The 18,334-nt window shown below is 37.8% G+C and overlaps 1 protein-coding gene across 7 annotated transcripts in view; it reads right to left on the reverse strand.

Moving 5' to 3' along the window:
• Window positions 1–18,334, reverse strand: part of lyst (lysosomal trafficking regulator) — an 82,145-nt gene that overhangs the window by 53,629 nt on the left and 10,182 nt on the right. For all 7 annotated transcript variants that reach the window (XR_003410669.2, XM_035531776.1, XM_035531777.1 and 4 more), the window contains 7 exons: window positions 17,526–17,617; window positions 11,372–11,573; window positions 9,037–9,127; window positions 5,655–7,755; window positions 1,611–2,598; window positions 1,249–1,410; window positions 150–306 (listed from right to left, as the gene is read on the reverse strand). Coding sequence is in view for 6 of the 7 variants with exons in the window: in XM_035531776.1 (XP_035387669.1) it covers window positions 150–306; window positions 1,249–1,410; window positions 1,611–2,598; window positions 5,655–7,755; window positions 9,037–9,127; window positions 11,372–11,573; window positions 17,526–17,617 (3,793 nt within the window). In the remaining variant the exon portion in view is untranslated. The remainder of the gene's footprint in view (window positions 1–149; window positions 307–1,248; window positions 1,411–1,610; window positions 2,599–5,654; window positions 7,756–9,036; window positions 9,128–11,371; window positions 11,574–17,525; window positions 17,618–18,334) is intronic.

Genomic DNA, 18,334 nt, shown 5'->3' on the forward strand with positions numbered 1-18,334 from the left:
GAAAAACATACTGCAATAAATAAATAAATAAATAAATAAATACCTCACTGCATCAAATTAGACATGATCAGTTTCCAGTATGGGAATCTGTTCAGCATGTTAAGAAGAATGTTAACAACAGAAGGAACATCAACTTTGTGTAGAACTACCTTCCTCTGGCTGGGCAAAATCCTCAGGGTTACTCTCACTGTCAGCCTCGTAGCCTTCTTCCTCTCCAAGGCCCTGACCACCACATGCCTGAACTTCATCCACTTCTTCAGACAGATCCCCCGCCTGAGCTGGCACCTCAAAGCCTCCCTGAGACTTCTTTAAAAAAAAATAAAAATAAAAAATAAAAACACACCACACACACACAAAGATCAACTTATAACTACCAAGAACATTCTTGAGAGTCGAATTCTAATGCTTACAGCACACTGAAAATCTAACTAAACAGTCTCCCTTAACATCTATTAAGAATAACAAAACTTAAAAGATTTATTTTACCCTTAAAGTATTGTGAATTAAAATTGAGTGCAAAGCAAATAATCCATATAGCACTTCTACTCTTTAAGTGAAGGTGAACATTTTCATAAGCAGAGAAAATGAAGAAAAATAAATAATTAAGCACTTAGGTCACAGGACCCATCAGCTGACCGGTACAGCATAAAGACAGCCCCAAGTCCCCAGAGGCATGCAGAAAAACACACAAACACCAGTTCACCCATTTATTTTAGTCAGCAAGTGTTAGTTTGGTTATAAGTTATTTGAGTCAATCAAGTGTTTGTTTTGATGAAACAGAGTCCACTTAACATGCTCAATGTACATGATTTTATGTTTAGAAAACTAATTGCAAGCAATAAGTAAATCACAAGCAAAAGAGATATGATATGATTAACAAGAATGCTGTATTTTTAGTTGCTTATAACAGTTTATTCGCTTAAACCGTTTTCTTGGGGTTAACAAGATTCGGTGTTATAGCAGAGGACAAACTGCATTTTAAAAAAAAAAACTAATTTCTAGTCTCCAGTCGCTATATAAACTACATCTTTCAGTTTACATAATCTAAGAATTGGTGACAGTGGTGTAATGCAACAATTTCAAGTCACTTTTCAGTACACATTGATAAAATATTCTTCTTCTGTTCAACAGAAGAGCACAAAACAGGTACTATTTCAAATGTAAAGGCTAATGCCCATTACTGACAAAAACCTGACAGAAATATTTTGTTCATATTAAGGAAAAATAGTATTAACAAAGCTAACTCACCTTTTCAGGTTTTTCTTCATTGGGAACTGGAGTGACACACACCTGAGCTAGTGCCACACACAACAGCGAGTCAAACAGGGGAACAGCCAGGTCAGAGTTCACCACACCAGAGCGGGTCAGCTGATCCTTCACCTGACCCAAAGTGTCCTCCACAGACTGAAGCTGTAGAGGGAGATGCAGAGAGAGAGAGAGAGAATATATAACGTATAATCCAAGCTGGTCTAAGGCAGGATCCAATTAGACAACAGACAGTAATAAGACTTGAATTCCGATAACAGCTGAATACTATGTGAATGAATGTGTGTAGGTTCTTGCTTTTGTACTCCTCATATCTATCAATTAATATGCTATAAATTAAATACCTGAAATGAAGGATCTGGTTCAAGTTTCTGAAGTACCAAGTTGGCACTGTGAAGACAAATAGCCAGAAGAGATTCCAGCAACCGGATACTTTGCAAAGGCCACTCTTCTTCCAGCTTGTGTGCTGAGTCCTTGCTCTTGCTTTCCACCTGACCAAGACTGAAAGATCTGCTGAGGTCTAGATGTGTAACCCCTGCCTCATGTAACCCCATTACTGTGGACACCACCTCAGTGTGCACCGGTGTCTGGGTTGGCGAGTCTGAGCAAGATGAACTTGCTTTGCCCTTACCCTCCCTTTTTTTCTTAGCTTTATTATCTTTGGTCTTAGCCGTAAATTTCTGTATGACCATAGTCATGAGGCGACAGCACACATCCAGGCCTCCCAGCCTGAAGAATTGCCTCTGAAACACTGGACTGGCCAGGTAGATCCAGCGACATACAGACCACACATCCGCTGCTTGCCTCACCTGCTCTTTGGAGGGCAGTGCCACACTGTCTGGTGAGATGCAAGGTAAATGTCCACCCAGGGGCTCACTGGCTGTACTGTCATAGCCTGAGGTATCCTCAGAATAATTAGCAGAGTCCCTATCAGAGTCAGCTTCCTTGCTCACACTCAAGAAGGCCACACACAAGAAAAGGTTAATGGTGTTTAAGGTCACTTCTCCGTGGTTCCATCCCATTGCAGTACTCGTGCTGCTTTGGCACCTCCAATGTGGACATGCCTCTTTTAGGCCCTCATAGAACTTGCTGAGGGTGTGTGAACCATCACCACGAGCTCCTAGATCCTTTGCAATCCCAAGGGTATCCCTTCTCTCATGGTCTTCAGCTTTCCCCAGCCCTAGCAAGCCATCGTCCGTCTGCTGGTCCCAGCCACATAAAATCAGCGTCTCAAACACTTTCAGTGCCCAAAACCGAGTGCAGTCCAGATAGATCAGTTCAGTGACCTGGCTCAGCCCATTACAGCTTAAGAACAGGTCCCGCACCACTGTGCTGGGGTAGAACAGATGGAAACCAAAAAGAGTAATGGACAATCAGCAAAATTAATCTCACAAAAACCGAGCTACAAAAAAATGAGAACCATGCTAGTTTTAGTTATATGTCATCACCTAGTTACATTACTAAACTTAAATTTTAGCAATGTAACTTTAGCATAATACAGCATATTTTGGCTTCAACATATTTTATTAGACATGTAAGAGAGAAGAAACTTTCTAAATGAAGGTGCAACTATATACAAACTATATTAAACTGTATAAAATCACCCCTTTTCTGTAATCATTCTAAAATCAAAAACTAACAACCTACCAAACAAAACAACCAAAACTATGAGCTGCAATGTGGGTGCCCAACTCTGATACGAGAGGGTCTGATTGCAGTTTGACAAGTTCCCTATTAAAAAACACATTTGGCCCATTGTACCAGGGTTAGGCACTCCTGGTCCTCCAGGACCAGAATTGGGCATCCAAATGCTATAACATGGCATGAAAAATAGATTGAGATCTAATAAATGAAACTGGAATGAGGACTGGAAGATACATAATAAACAAAGTGGCCCTTGTTTATTAAAGATGCATATGAAAAATCCGATTGTAAAGCAAGCATAAGTTAGTCTTTAGAATATTTGCATAACCAGAAAACATGTAAAAATCTAGAATTAAAAATAATTCTCACAATCTGAGAATTGCTTGGTTTGTGGATAACCAAAATGGTTATGAACATCAGTGCTGATAACAGCAATGCCATGAATTAACAGGAAAAAATAAGTTACAGTTCATCAGAGTAGGCAAGGAAGGCTGTCTCCTCAATTTTTTTATGTAAATAAATTTAATGCAATCACAACATGCAACATTTCTGAATCAGTCTATACATTTTATATAACATTATATATAAATTTATAGAAAACTGCTTATTTCACAATTTGTTTCCAGCGGACTAAATTCAGATCAACAAGCAACTATAGTAACTCAAACGGAATGGCAGAGAAATATGAGAGCCTACAGCCTCCTCTTGTAGGTAAACTAAGCAATCAGAATCATGTAAATTCCCAAATGCCATTTGTGTCTCATAAAAAAGCCTTTAAAAAGCACAGAGCGAAGCAAAATAAAAAATATGCCCCTCTTCTGATGTGTGTTGATAACCACATCATATTCAGTTACATAGAGTCATCTTGTGAACCAATGTGCTTTGTGTGTTGGTTTCATTGTGAGTTGGCTTCATGCAAGCATACACTATTATGGCTGAGAACATGGAGCTGAAAAATTAACTGTGTCATTTTCTGTTATTGGCTGTGCTTTTGAGGTTTTGGGATGGGACAGTTGTTATTTGGCCTAAGCAGCATTGCTGTCCTATTGGTTAGGTAACAAAAATATAGTTAATTAGTACTCAGTGATTAGTGTCAGGCTTCCCAGAAATGTTCCTCACAGACCAACCACTGATAGGTTTTAATAGTAGAACTGGCTTTGTTAACCTGATGTCAGGCTGTCTTTTTTACCTTCTTGTTTAAAATGATAAAAGGATGTGAAACAAAGTTTTACTTTCAGTACCACAGGAAAGTACTTTCAACACCAAGGAAAATTACAACACTGTTAAAAACAGAATAGGCCTAATGTCACTTGACCACTCAACACTAATTTTGACCAACCAGAGTTGGTCCCAAGGACTAGAGTCCAACAGTTTAGTGATTTCCTATATCAAAACACATGTGATTCAACTTGTCATTCATAATCATGCTAATTCCAAAATGCCATTTGTGTCTGGTTTTATAACATCAAGAAGTAGTTATTCTATATTATACAACACTTCAATTCAAAGTAAGTAGTTAAGTTCGAATATTGTCTTAGACAGCCAAGCTTATAGTAAACTAAATATGAAAAGCATAGGCATTGCATAGGCTAAAGGCCTATAACTTCGGGAATCCGCAGCAGTTATCAATAACCCCTGTCCAGACCTTGTTTTTGTTCTGTTCAATTTTTCTTAGTTTCCAATTCTCCTTAGCCTGGTAATGAAAATCTCTTCAGCTCTTAAGGACCGGGCTGAAGCTGGAACATAAAAGCCTGAACTGTACAAAGGTCAAGAACCTTTGTACAGTTCAGGCTTTTATGTTCCAGCTTCAGCCCGGTCCTTAAGAGCTGAAGAGATTGGGAACACCCAATAGAGGGTAATTAACTGCATAGACATATTAGCTATGCTTCTACCTGAAAGGAAGAAAAACACAATACAACCTACGTATAAATAAATGACCTGAATTTTAAACCAGAAAGCAGGGCTCCACTTGCATTTTTTGACTCCTTTGTTCACTGTTTTGTGCCGATTACATATTATTTTTGCTTCCTTTCATTATTATATATAAAGTTATTATTTATAATTATTACTAAAACTATTACCATTTAGTTCCATTTCCCCCAATAGCAGAAGAATGTTGTTTGTCTAATACATTTACATCATTTAGAAGATGCTCTTATCCAGACTTAGATGGATGCTCTTATTCAGACTCTTAGTGACTCTTAGTTGTCTGTTGTTAAATAGTACAAAATCGGTCCAAAATACTCTTAGCTCAAGACAATGGCAAAGCAATGGTCATTGCTGAAATGCAAGACAGAAATTACAACAACTATTCATTCAAATAAGCATTATGATAGATGCCAGTCAATGACATTTAAATGCTTGTAATCTTTAACAATTGGGCATCTGATGACCCAATCTGAAGACTACTTTGCTTTGATAGGTTCCCCCCCCCCCCCCCCCAAAATAAACCTAAATTTCAGAGAATAAAGCATTGATATAAAACTGATCTTTAATACTATATTACTTTTTTTTAAATGTCTTATTATGTCACTTTAGTACTTCATTACCAAAATACTGATTATGGAATGTTTTTTTGATAACATATAACTCATTATCCATAGTTTACTTTGCAATTAATAAGACATTACATTATAGATTCCCCCCCCCCCAGTTCTCTGATAATAATTTTAATCTATATCCTCCAAAAAATAATGCATTATGTAAACATATCAATAAATGTAAACAAAAAGAGAAACTCTTACCTTGACCTGAGTAAGGCAGGAAGTGTCTGGAGGTAAACAAGCAGCACTTCCACAGGGAAGCACTGGATGTGGTAGCTGCATACCTGGGTACATGTATGAGACACACCTAGTTGCTGGGCATGGTGGGCTAGCTCCACACCCCTCTGAAGCACAGGATTAAAAATGTGAGTGTACAGCTGCCACTGTACTATTGCATTGCCCCTCAAGGTCAATTGGCATACATGGCTGGCAATCTGTTGACTCAAACGCCAGTCCTCACCAAACACTATATTCTGGTAAGCCTTTAAAGCATCCCATTTCCAGAGCATGTCTTCAGATCCTGTACATGGCAGGATGCCTTGTGAATGGTAGGAGGGACAGAGTAAAGTAGAGAATGTTCCTTCTTTTCCTGGCCCACAGCCCTGCAAAGTCTCTTCAATGCCAGGTATCTGGCTGCTGTCCAAGGTGCAGATGCTGCATGAGGTATGCTTGGCCTTCTCTAAAGATTGTCCTCCCCCAAGCTGCTCTAGCACAAGCTTGCTCAGCACATTCAGTACGTGGGACTGATAGCTGTGCAGGTCTGGGGATTTGAATGCTTGAAGCAGCGGACTCACCACTGAATGTGGGTCCATGCAGCAACAAATACCAACAGTCTGCACACCCACCAGCACCTGCAGCACTGCAGGCCCAGTGGGTGACAAACGCTGGAGAAGGTGCAGACACTGGTGAGCACAAGCCGCCAGAACACAACAACGCTCAGGATAGCACACTTCCCCATCATTGCTATCAGTGTCCTCCTCAAAAGGATTGCGTTGATTTCTCTGCTTGAAGGAGGAAACAGGCAATCCTGAGAGGTCACGATGATGGTGCAAAAAGTGAGAGTAGTCGCAGTGTCTGTGTCGACGCCTTGCACACACAGACTGGTGCAGTTGCTCTGACTTAGCCTTCTTCACTGCACTGATTATCTTAAGCACACCAGCAATGAGACCACGCAAATGATCTGAGGCTTCCCCACCAATCTCAGAGTCCTGAGTACTGACTAGGGCTTCAAGATGAAGAGAAGTTGACTCAAATAGCTCAAGGCCATGGTGCTGAACAAACTCATGAACGAGCTCAAGAGCCTGACTGAAGAAAAAAGGATTGGAGGCAGAGGCATGCAAACAGCCAAGTAAAAGCTGAAGGACTCCCTCAAGGAGCTCAGGCAGCAGCAGGGCCCGGTGATGGTACCTAGAGAAGGAAAAGTCCTCTTGTACCTCTTGCAGAGTCTTTTTGCTCCGAGGGGCAAAAGGGTCAGCTTGTCTCTCAAGGCAAATACGGATCTTCAGGGTAGCTCTGAGAAGGCCAGTTAGGTTTCGCCGCAGATTATCAGGTAGGGCCTCACTCTGACCAACATCTACAGACATCAAGTGCAAGATGGTGCGTAACAGCATCCTCTGAACAAGAGCAACTGGCTCCTCAGTCCAGCCTCCAGCCAGTTCATCAATCCCTCCTCCACCATTGCCCCCTCCTGGTCCACAGCACTCCCCAAACTCTGTAAGAATTTCAGTAAGTGTGGGAACAACACTAAATGCCAGGCCTGGGTTTTGATTGATGGTCAAGTCAAATTTGCAGACCTTCTCCAAAAGAGAGAGTAGAACATGACAGAGGTCAAAAGGCGAATTTTCCATACGGTTCAAAATGGAAAGGGCTGTGGGGTCACTTAGTGTGTCAGCATCAGATGGTAGGTTTCCAAATATCCTCACATGAGGCTGGGATCTTTCGAAACTGCCCATAGTGTCCACAATTGGACACTGCAATGACTGTTGCTGTGAAATGACTGACCCCTGAGGCTGGCTACTAACACGCACAGATAAACCATGGGACCTGCGATGTTTGGTCCCTGGGCTTGCTCCTTTTTCATCTGAATTTACTTCAGAATCAGAAGTAGAGAGCTGGGATTTGCAAGCATCCCTCACTGAATATCTCTGAGCAGTCCTACGTGTACGACGTGACTTCCAACTCCCAGATGAGCGCTTCCCAGAGTTCTGTGCATCTGCACCAATTTTCTCCTTCCCTGACTTCAAAGTAATAGCCTTTTCCTCCTGCTTTAGGTACTCTTCCAGGAGTGAAGGCAGGTTGAAATCTAACAAGATCAAAAGAGATATTCATTATTGATGAAATCTAGTTACTATTTTTATATTTCTTATGAATGACTCGGTAATAAATGCTTCCTGTGATGCAAATAGCAACATCACATAAGGGATCTCAATCTGATTCATATAGTGTAATCTGACTATGAAGAGGTAGCTCATAGGTCCTTGAAAAAAATGCTGCACACATATGGGAACTAATAAGGGAGCAATTTAGGAGGTGCATGTTACGAAAGATTAGCACACTGGCACTACATACCATAAATCAACAGAAACAACGTCTTCTAATGCTGGCAAACCCATTGTATACAATTTGAGCCATCTCTTGATTACATGGGATTGGCATACAGATGGTTACTAAACTATTCATGGAGTGCTCCTAAGAATAGTGCCTTCAGATGCACTGAAAGGTACAGGCGATCTCACGTTTCCACGTGAACTATAATTGCAAAATAATACTGAATTCTAAAGACATCATTAGTGAATGAAGACCAAGTGAAAACCACATCCAAGAAAAAAATATTAGTGTTGTAGCAGGAAAGTAACAGTGTATGTAAGCAGCACTGGCATTTGTCTTTTCTCTGACTTAATGACTTCTATCAGACACATTTTCTTTTTGGTGCATTTACATTCAAAGAAGCATTCCATAGCAGGGCCTTCATGATAGATAAAGATCTCATTTAATATATTTCAGCAACTACAACCTTCTCTTCTTCTATTCCCCTGAACAATGCGGATTAGCTGTGTACTGCTTAGCAAAGTGCATGTTCACTCAATTAATTTGAGAAAACCAGGAGTCATGTTCTTGTCAATTTTGCACCAGCAAATGTAATATGCTTGCCTGAATCTAACTTGCTTCTGGTAGCTCAAAATATCTGTTGCAGCTTCATATGTAAATGAAGATTCTGACCTTCATCTTAAAAAACAGTGGATGCTGTCACCAACAGAGAAAACGTTGTTTTGTTTTTTACTAGTTACTTTCTTTTTTTTTTACCCATTCTGTGCACATAAAAAAAAAAATTAAATTGTGTCACACAAGCAGATCAAATGAACAGCCAACAGAATTTAAAATTTTAGACTGATTTAACTAGCTTACAAGAAAGTAAATTTTGACTAGTCTGTTCACCATGTGCTATATATATATATATATATATATATATATATATATATATATATATATATATATATATATATATATATATATATATAAAAACATTTTATTATTATTATATATTTTTTTATATTAGATGATCTGTCATTGGATCGACACTGACCTGGGGCATTTTCTTGCTGAACAGGAATCTTCCAGACTAGTGGCAGCAGCGATAACAAGAGTGTGAGCAGCTCTTCCCGGCAGCTCAGCTCCTACAGATAAAATGTGAGAAACTAAGCTCAGATTTAAGAATGTTCTCCCTGCATTTCCACTTCCAGGTCAAGGAAATGCCCTCAGCATGAATACAAAGAAAAAGAATACTGATCAGAGTAATTTCTCACAAATGCAAGACCTTCTGTTTCACTGTGCTTTTTCCTGCCTATCATCCGTTTCTCTAGGCATAACAATGTGCTTTAAAAGATAAGCAATTATAGATGAGTAGATAAATGGCTACTAGAAATAAGAAACACCCAAAGCCAAACTACTTACTGACTATTTAGAGGCAAGCCTTCAAAGGCAATACGGTGGGAGTGAAAGTGTGTCCCTAAATACTAGCTCCACCCTGAGCTTGCTGAGGAGAACATTCTTCACAGTGAGAAGAGAAAGTGAACTAGCACATGTGAATTAAAAGTAAATACAGGGAGCTTGCTGTCTCAGTTCCATGTGACCCAGGTAAATCATCAAGCTGTGTTAACCATAATGCTTCCACTAACAAATTATGCTGAGCATGCTCAGGTGTACCCAACACTATGGCCTCACCTCACCTTATTCAATTATTAAGCCAATACATGGAGTGTGATTTAGCATTGTAGCAGAAAAGGGGAAGAGAGGAAAAACATTTGAAGCAGGCCACAAGTGAAAGATTAAGGACAAGAGTTGGGATAAACAAGACTATGAACAGACATAAAGCTCTGAAAAATGTAGTTTTAAATACATTTCCATACATATCCTTGTACAATCATAATGCAACTGGTCCTAAAGACAAAGAAGATAACAAGCTTTCTAGAGAATACAGTAGAATGTAATTGTAATTTTAATCATCTGTATAAACATATAGATAGAGTGCATAGAAGATTACGAATATCACCAGTGATAGCCTGGCTTATTTTCCACACTGCCACACATTTTAGTGGCCAAGAAAACACTCAGGCCTATCACACATTTTAAAGGCAATCTTGAGCTGAAGCACAGCTAGAAAGAAATAAGTCAAAGAGAGTGAAATGTGAGAGTGAAAGTAATGGCAGTAGCTTAAGTCTATAAAAACTGAATGTCAATGATTTTATGCCAAATAATTCATTTCTGATTTAAATCACTAAAAGGCTTGCTGGCACTGAACTACTAATGTAAAAATAATTATAACTAAAAAATTATTTTAGCCTCAAAGAAGCATGACTGTTTAGCATTACCTTATGGTAGGCAACCAAACGATTGCAATAATTTGAGAGAGATTGTCACTGAACACACTGGACAAGTTTTAAAGTGTAGTCATTTCAGCACTAAAGAGTTTCAGCAATAAAGACTTTCATGCAGATTTATGGTGCACACAGCTCTCTCTGAACTGAAAATGGAGTATATAAATTACTCTCTGATATATGTTGCATTCACAATTTGTTACTGTTAATTCTATAGTATTCCAATATATCAGTGTCTATGTTAATAAAGAGGATGAGGTCTGAACCATTCTAAAGATGTTCGCCTTTTAACACTTATATGAGAGAATGTTTGTGAACAGATAATGTGTGTTTTTGTATGTGGATTACTCTGAAGGATATAGTTTCAAATTAACAACTGCTAGTGAGAGGAAGAATTAATAAAACTGGTTGTAGTGTAAGAGATGTTCTTAACACCACAGTAAGGAATTGTAGTTATTTGCAGTATTTGCAGGCTGAAGGAATATCGGATTATGACATTAACAGGTAATTCTTTTTGTTGTCTTTTTTTTTTTTTTTTAGTTGATTTTATCTTGAAATCAAAGTATGTAATTTGCATAATGTAGCTATAGCACTAAACAGTGGAGGAAACAACTTAAACAAAATAAAATGTTTTCTAAATAATTGGAAATAAAGAAATTGGAAATAAAGAAACTAAGAAAGATTGACAAAGTCTGACACTTTCAAAACATTTTAAATAATCAGCTAATGACATTCTAAGCAATCCTGCATTTGTCATTTGTAATCCTGCATCCTGTAATTGAGCAATAAGTGTTTCACTGATATAAAAAATCTTTTGAAACATTTATATTTACATTTTCATTAGCAGATGCTCTGATCCAGAACAACTTACAATACTGCTTTTTCATCTACTCATAGAATGTACCCTAGCTAGTACAATAGATTAGAGTCAAAGGTACCATTGTACTTGAATACTGCTATACCAGAAACAAAACAGTCTACATCAATGGCTTTTTAACATAGCTACACAATTAGCTACATAATCCTTCCTGTGCGTTCCCTGACCTGGTCAATAAGGGTGTCCAGGGTGCTTAACAGCAGGAAACCACGGCCTCGGACCAGGTATTCTCCCAGGGCAACCATGTTACTTTCCTCTTCTTCCTCCTCCCTTTGGACCTCCGCCTGCTGGGCCACTGCACTACACAGCTGATGGACATCTGTCAGGAACTCCCTCGCTAGCGTGTTACTGGCACCACTCATGTCTGAGCTAAGGAGAGAGAGATCAGAGGGACAGACAGACAGATAGACACAGAAAAAATAAGATCTGCATCTCTTGTGCTAATTTAGGTTCAGGTTACCATTTATGAGAGACGCTGGCAAAAGTGCATAGATTTTTAGCTACAATTATAGGACACCCCAAGAAATCACTGAATCATGAAATACAGTTAGGCAATTTAGCTTAGTTAAAAGAAGTGTCTAAAACATTCAGAAATTCCAGCAAACTGCTTCCTGATCTGATTTCCTCTAACTGGTCTGACCCAGTTTGTAACTGCAGGCAATGAAAGTCACATCACATAAATTCTACATGAGCAAATGTAACAACTAAAGTGGTGAGAAACAGGATTTCATTCAAAGAGAACCCAGGACCCTGTCCTTGACCAGTCATTTGACACTAACATCAACCTGTTATTCTATCCTACCTTTACACTGTCTCAAGTATGTAACAGACATTTCATATAGGCTATACACAAATCAAAAACCAAAATCATCCTTTAAACATTGCATATTCTTTGTGACAGTTTCACTACATTTTCCAAGTAGGTAGTATAATTGCAAGTTACTATAAGACACTACAAGGTTTGTCCATGCCTAACAACTTAATTTTCTGTTCTACTTCAAAGGGATGGTTTTCAGATTCTGAGTTGATCAGTCCATCACATGAAAGCATGTGATGTCACATGAAAGCATGTGATGTCACATGAAAGCATGTGATGTCACATGACACCATGTCTGACTCAAGTCACGGTGGCTTGCAGCAGCCTTTGCAGTAACTCTACTGAGGATGGAAATAAAAATGCTACACATACTCAATGTCTGCTACTACAGCAAAATTATGTTGTCAAAAGAGTGAGTCAAAAAAAAAAAAAAAAAACCCACCAACACCACCACAGCAACCAAATAATCTCTTACATAATCAGGATACAAAATTTTTGAAAGGTGTGTTCAATTTTTTTTCTCCCTAAAAAAAAAGTAAATAAATATTAACCTATATTTGGACACATTTTTAATAAAATGCATATAGCATACATGCAGATGGCTGGAAAAAATGTCACAGTTTTGCAGAAAAAATTATATTTCAAGTCACCGAGCAATCTTGAGTCTTAAATGACTTTAAGCCAGTGGCTTGGACATTACAAATAATGAACACACTGGATTCTGTTCAACTAGTACACCTCAGACATCACCTAATTATGTAATCTGCAGAAGCTTCTCAGATGATACAGCCATTGTGGGAAATGGAAACAGTTGCAGCTCAATAACAACAAAGCTGAGCTAGTGTTGAACTTCAGGAGTTCCAGGCTAAAAGCAGCAGGAATCAGAAGTGTAGGTTCTCACTCACAAGTAGAAGAAACTTTAAAACATGCACCATTAAGCAAAGGACCATTTTTGCTTACCAATTCAGCAAACATGAAATACCTTTCTGCCAAAATCCTAAGCACTGAGGAAAGGAAGGCAGAACATGGCCCAGTGAGCAGAGATATAATAGGTCTTTCACAATGCACGTGTTGCAGCAAGGACCACCACTGAATAATACCATCATGGGAGATATGTGTATCACTACAGCTACTGGTATATCTGCTCAACATTTATTTTGCACAGATACAGTTTGTGGCACAGGCGTAATACTTATGTTGAAATTACTAGTCAAGTTTATTTGTCAATTGCATAAACATACATGACATTTATGCTTTGAAATGCATGTAGTGAGGCAAGGGTAGCAAGTATATAGCAGCAAGTTAGATTTAGGACACAACTAATAACAGTAGACAACAATATATAATATACACAAATACAATATACACAAAATATAAATACAGCAAATAAACAGAATATACTAAGTATATACAAAGTACTGAAGGAAAGTCCTAATGGAAGAACTTTCTGCTATTCAAATATATTAGACCAGGATAATCTTAGAGAAAACTGTATACTGTACATTAATAATGACTTTGGAATGGATGGAAATGTTTAAGATAGTGATGTGTTGCAACATAGTGGTACTAGTTGTACTAATAAGGTGCTACAGTGAACTGATATGGGGTGTGTCACTTCAGTTTGTTTACAAACTTGATAACCTGAGGGTGGAATCTGTTCATCAGCCGGTTTGTTCTGCTCTGTATACTATGGATCCTCCTGCCAGATGGCAGTATAGTGAGCAGGCCGTGTGCTGGATGGCCACTGTGTAGACAGATCTTTTTGATTTTCCTCAAGTAACAGGGACATACTACCACCTCGTTAATTACTGTCATCTGTAAGTAAAAAAATACTAGCATGTAAACTGAATTTAGAATTTGTAGAAATTAAGCCATCAGTATAATTATATATGTATTGTCTTACTCTGACCATACATTATAAAACACACACACACACACACAAAATGAGCATCCACAAAACGTCATCACATGTCAGGTTAAAGCACAAATAAGCATGATTACACTGACATTTATGGCATTTAGCTGACACCTTTCTCTAAAATGACTTACAATTATTACTTAATACAACTTGAGCAATTGAGTGTTAAGGGCCATGATCAAGGGTCCAACAGTGGCAACTTGGCAGTGATGGGGCTTGCACTGGAAATGGTACCATATGACGAAACTTGTATCCACAGGTTCCACTCTACATGAAAGAATGAAAATCTGTTCTGTCTACCCATATTAATATAAAATGTGATTCTCAGATTGAACAGTTTAAAGATAGCAGGCATCAATGGCTTTCATGGCCATGAGGATGGGGCCTGACCTGACAGGGAGCCAGACCAAACTACTAAATATAACCCTGATTGATGGGATCTTCAGATTCTCCACATATGCAGTACTTTGGTGTATTTTGTAATGTCAGTGACCACTGCTTCATTTTGTATGTAAAAGGTTAGTTAAAGCAAAAGAATCTTCATTAATATTTTAAATGCCTCTATAGAACATGTCATTGTTCTATTTAATCTTACTAAGTCAGCCCCTTGCTGTGTTCCCTACACTGACTCACCTCAGATTTGAAACACTGATGCTCGTCTAGAAAGGTAAATGTGGACCAGCTCACACATACCGAAAAGTGCCAACCAAACGCTGTTCTCCAACACACTTCCTTCAAGCCTCACATATCTGAATTTGAACCATCATCCCTTTAAAATACAAAGAAGACAGGCATTAAGCCTCTTCTCTTGCCTGGCTCCCAGGTGGTGAAAAGTTTCTGAAGTCTGTCCGTACAGCTGAGACACTGGATGTCTTCAAACAAAGACTAAAGACTCCTTTTCACTCGGTCATTGAACACTTAAATATGTACTAAAAAAAGAACACCTTTTGCTGTCTACTTTGTCATGTTTGACAGGGTTTTAGCCTAATAATGTTCTTGACCCTAACGTATCTATGCTAGCATAAGGATATTTTTTGACAAAGAATACAAAGCGCTTCTATAGGTCACTCTGAACAAAGTGTACCTGCTAAATTCTATAAATGTAAGTGTCAGCTGGCCTTCTTTACTTACTCAGTGCAATATACACTGGCTTACATTAACTTACAAAAGTCCTGGGTCAGTCTTCACCCTACTTACAAAAGCAGGTCATCGCTTCACATTCAACTGAAAGTCCCAAAAACAAACACTTCTGTTGGTACCGGATCATTTTCATCTCCTACAACAAACAAGTGGAACACATCCCCCAAAACACTAAAATTGTATTTTACTTATTCTATTTCTAAGCATTAGAATAATAATAATTATTATGATTATTATTATTATTATTATTATTATTATTATTATTATTATTATAAGGATATTTTTAAGTGATGCATTTACCCATGTCTTTAATAGCTACTAGCTTGTAACAGCTGTGCATTTTCATTTGTTTATTTTTCAGCCCTTTTGTGTGTCCTTCCTCTCAAGTAGTCCTTGCTGCTTGCCCGGTCATCAATTCTTCTTAATGACTTGCCTCATTAAAATAAATGTTAACAAAAATAAACAAAATAAAAATAAAAACTAGGAAAGTCTCACTTTTTAATATAGATAAGAGTTGGTCCATCAATTGGTCAATCATATTTTATTATATTAACAAGTCCACTTTTATAATATATATGATGTATTCTTAAAATAAAAAAAAGATGTATTCTTGCTTTGCTCCTGAACAAAGTGAAGCTGAGACTGACTAATAGATAAAAATCAAGGTTGATTTAAGAGACATTAGATAGCTGAAACAAGGTAAAATAAGGCAAAAATAATAAGACAGAAATAATGAAAAATAGCATTCACTAAACAAATTTATGAGTATCCTACACATACCACTGCAGTGCAAAGACAAAATGTATTTTCGTGTACATGTTAAACTGTATAGCAATAGCTCTCCTCTATGTACTGCTCATACAGTATCATAGGATATATGAAAAACACATTTTGTAGGAAGCATTAACTGCCCAATTATTTGTTCCTGATGCAACAGACACCTCCAATTGGGAATAACGTGCCTCAAGAGCAAGAGTTCAGAGAATTGTGCACTTGTGAAATTGTGACTACAGTTAGCTGACTAAAAAAGCTTTCTAGGTGAATCCGGTGTCAACCAGAGGAGAATGGCTTCCCCTCCCAAGTCTTGGTTCCTCTCAACATTTCTTCCTCTTTCTCTCAGATTGTTTTCCCTCACCACTATTGCTTTGGCCTGCTCATTAAAAGCCTGGACCTGGATTTTCTATATAGATGATTTCTGTTAAGACAACACGTATTGTAAAAAGCACTAAACAAATAAATTAGTACTGAAATTAATTGAAAAGTAAAAACTAAAAGACTAACTACTAATAAATATGAGACAGTACACAAGAACATAATGCACCGATGAACTGAAACAAACTATTAAAATATAAACAGACTAATCATGGGTAACAAGAAACAAGTGAGGAGAAGGAATTACCACAGAAGTGGGGAACATATGATACTGGAGACAGGAACTAAAACAAAAGGACAGAAAGTGTGGGTGCCATGGCAACCACATTGCAAGGAGGGGGAAACTATGATGTCGACACTCAATTACTGATCTAAAAGTTTCATTTCTTATTAATAATTAAACTAGAGTTCTAGACGTCATGATCTAACACACTGCCAATTAGTTTGCGTAGGAAAAGCCCCAAAGTTCAACAGAAATAACCACAAAAACCATGGCAAACACTTTTTTAGGAAACTGAAAGCATGTTTATGATGACAACAGATTTTATGTTTCATTTTACCCATGCCCCGCTTTTGTCTAGCACACATTACCCTAGATAATCTATAATTGGTACTCAACTGAAAGCAAACCTGTAGCCAAGATCATATGGCCTGTCACGAACTGATGAAGCAGCACTGTGGTTACAACTGTCAGCAAATAGGGTGTGAACAGACAGGCTGTGGAGAGGGATTGTTTACAGTGTTCCATGCTACAGGAAATGGTTCAGTATGTGCATGCTTAATGTGTGTGTAGTAGAGAGCAAATGGGTTCAAAATAGAAATATTAAAAGATTTCGTTAACCAGGCTGAATTTTTATTTAGCTTTTGAATATGGCCAACTGTCTAAAATAGTGTAAGTGACAGTAAGATTCAATACTTTCATTCTGCATGATGTATATCTTAAAGCTGTGAACCAAAATTTTAGATATTTAGCATTTAGTCTTGATATTGAGCAATGCTATGTATGAAATTGAGATTCACATGGGTTTACGGAAACAAATGTGCTTATCATCAGTATAAATAAGTGAGTAATGTGATTATACAAAGCTACCATACTACAAGAGAGGCAGAGAGCAAGTGGCTCTGGATCTCTAATAGAAAATATCATTCAGGAAAATGAACTACAAACTTTGTTACTGTAGCTTCTTAAAAACAAAATCTCTCATCATATTCTGATACATGCTAGAAAAAACACGTATCAGAATTACAGGTAATTGTAGGTGTGCTATCGGGAGCCAGTTGATAAAGGTCATACCAGAATTTGAGGGCATCCTTTGCTGCAGGGTCACTGAGGTGTTGCACACAGTGAAACAAACTAAGGAAACTCTCCAGGTACTGCAGACTGATCTAGGAGAGAAAAAGAGAAAGCAGCTCTGAATTACAATGTTACAATATTCTAAAACTTTTACCAGTTTATATTGTTTTATTCAAGTTGTAATGCATAATAATTGCATTTTATAAAGTTTGTAATCTTAGTTTTGGACATAAATAGAATTATTTTCCTCTTTGAGACCTTAGATGTGTCCAAGTCAGGCAGAATGTTATTTTAAACAAATTACCACAATACCATGCATGAACTGCATGTGGGGAACAAAACTGCTTAAGCCCCACAATCATGGAACAGAATAAAAAGTGCAGGTACTCACACTGGCTGCACCAGCATTTGAACACAACTCCTGCAAGCCCATTCATTCATCTTCTTGTCAGTCCAGTAAACTTTTCTTAAGTAGAATTACTTGTGACAGAGCCAATAGACAGGATTTTCTCACTTAATTTCATTCAAACTCACCAAGACAGACTTCAGAGTAAATCCATTTAGATTTGCTTAGCTCATATAGTACAAGAAAGAATGTGTAGTATGGTATAAACTGATGTAGTGGCCAATAACCTCTATTAAGAGAGTACATAACACAATAACAAATATACACAATGCCTCAGACTGCTTGAATTTTAAAAATGTTTAAAAAACAACAACTGCATGCTACGCAATCTTTAATAACTGACAAATTGTGAGACAAATGAATGCTGATTCATTAAGTGCTTTACTGACAAAAAGTTAACGTG

The sequence above is a fragment of the Electrophorus electricus genome, chromosome 11 (genome assembly GCF_013358815.1).
Source record: "Electrophorus electricus isolate fEleEle1 chromosome 11, fEleEle1.pri, whole genome shotgun sequence".
NCBI classification, from domain to species: Eukaryota; Metazoa; Chordata; class Actinopteri; order Gymnotiformes; family Gymnotidae; genus Electrophorus; species Electrophorus electricus.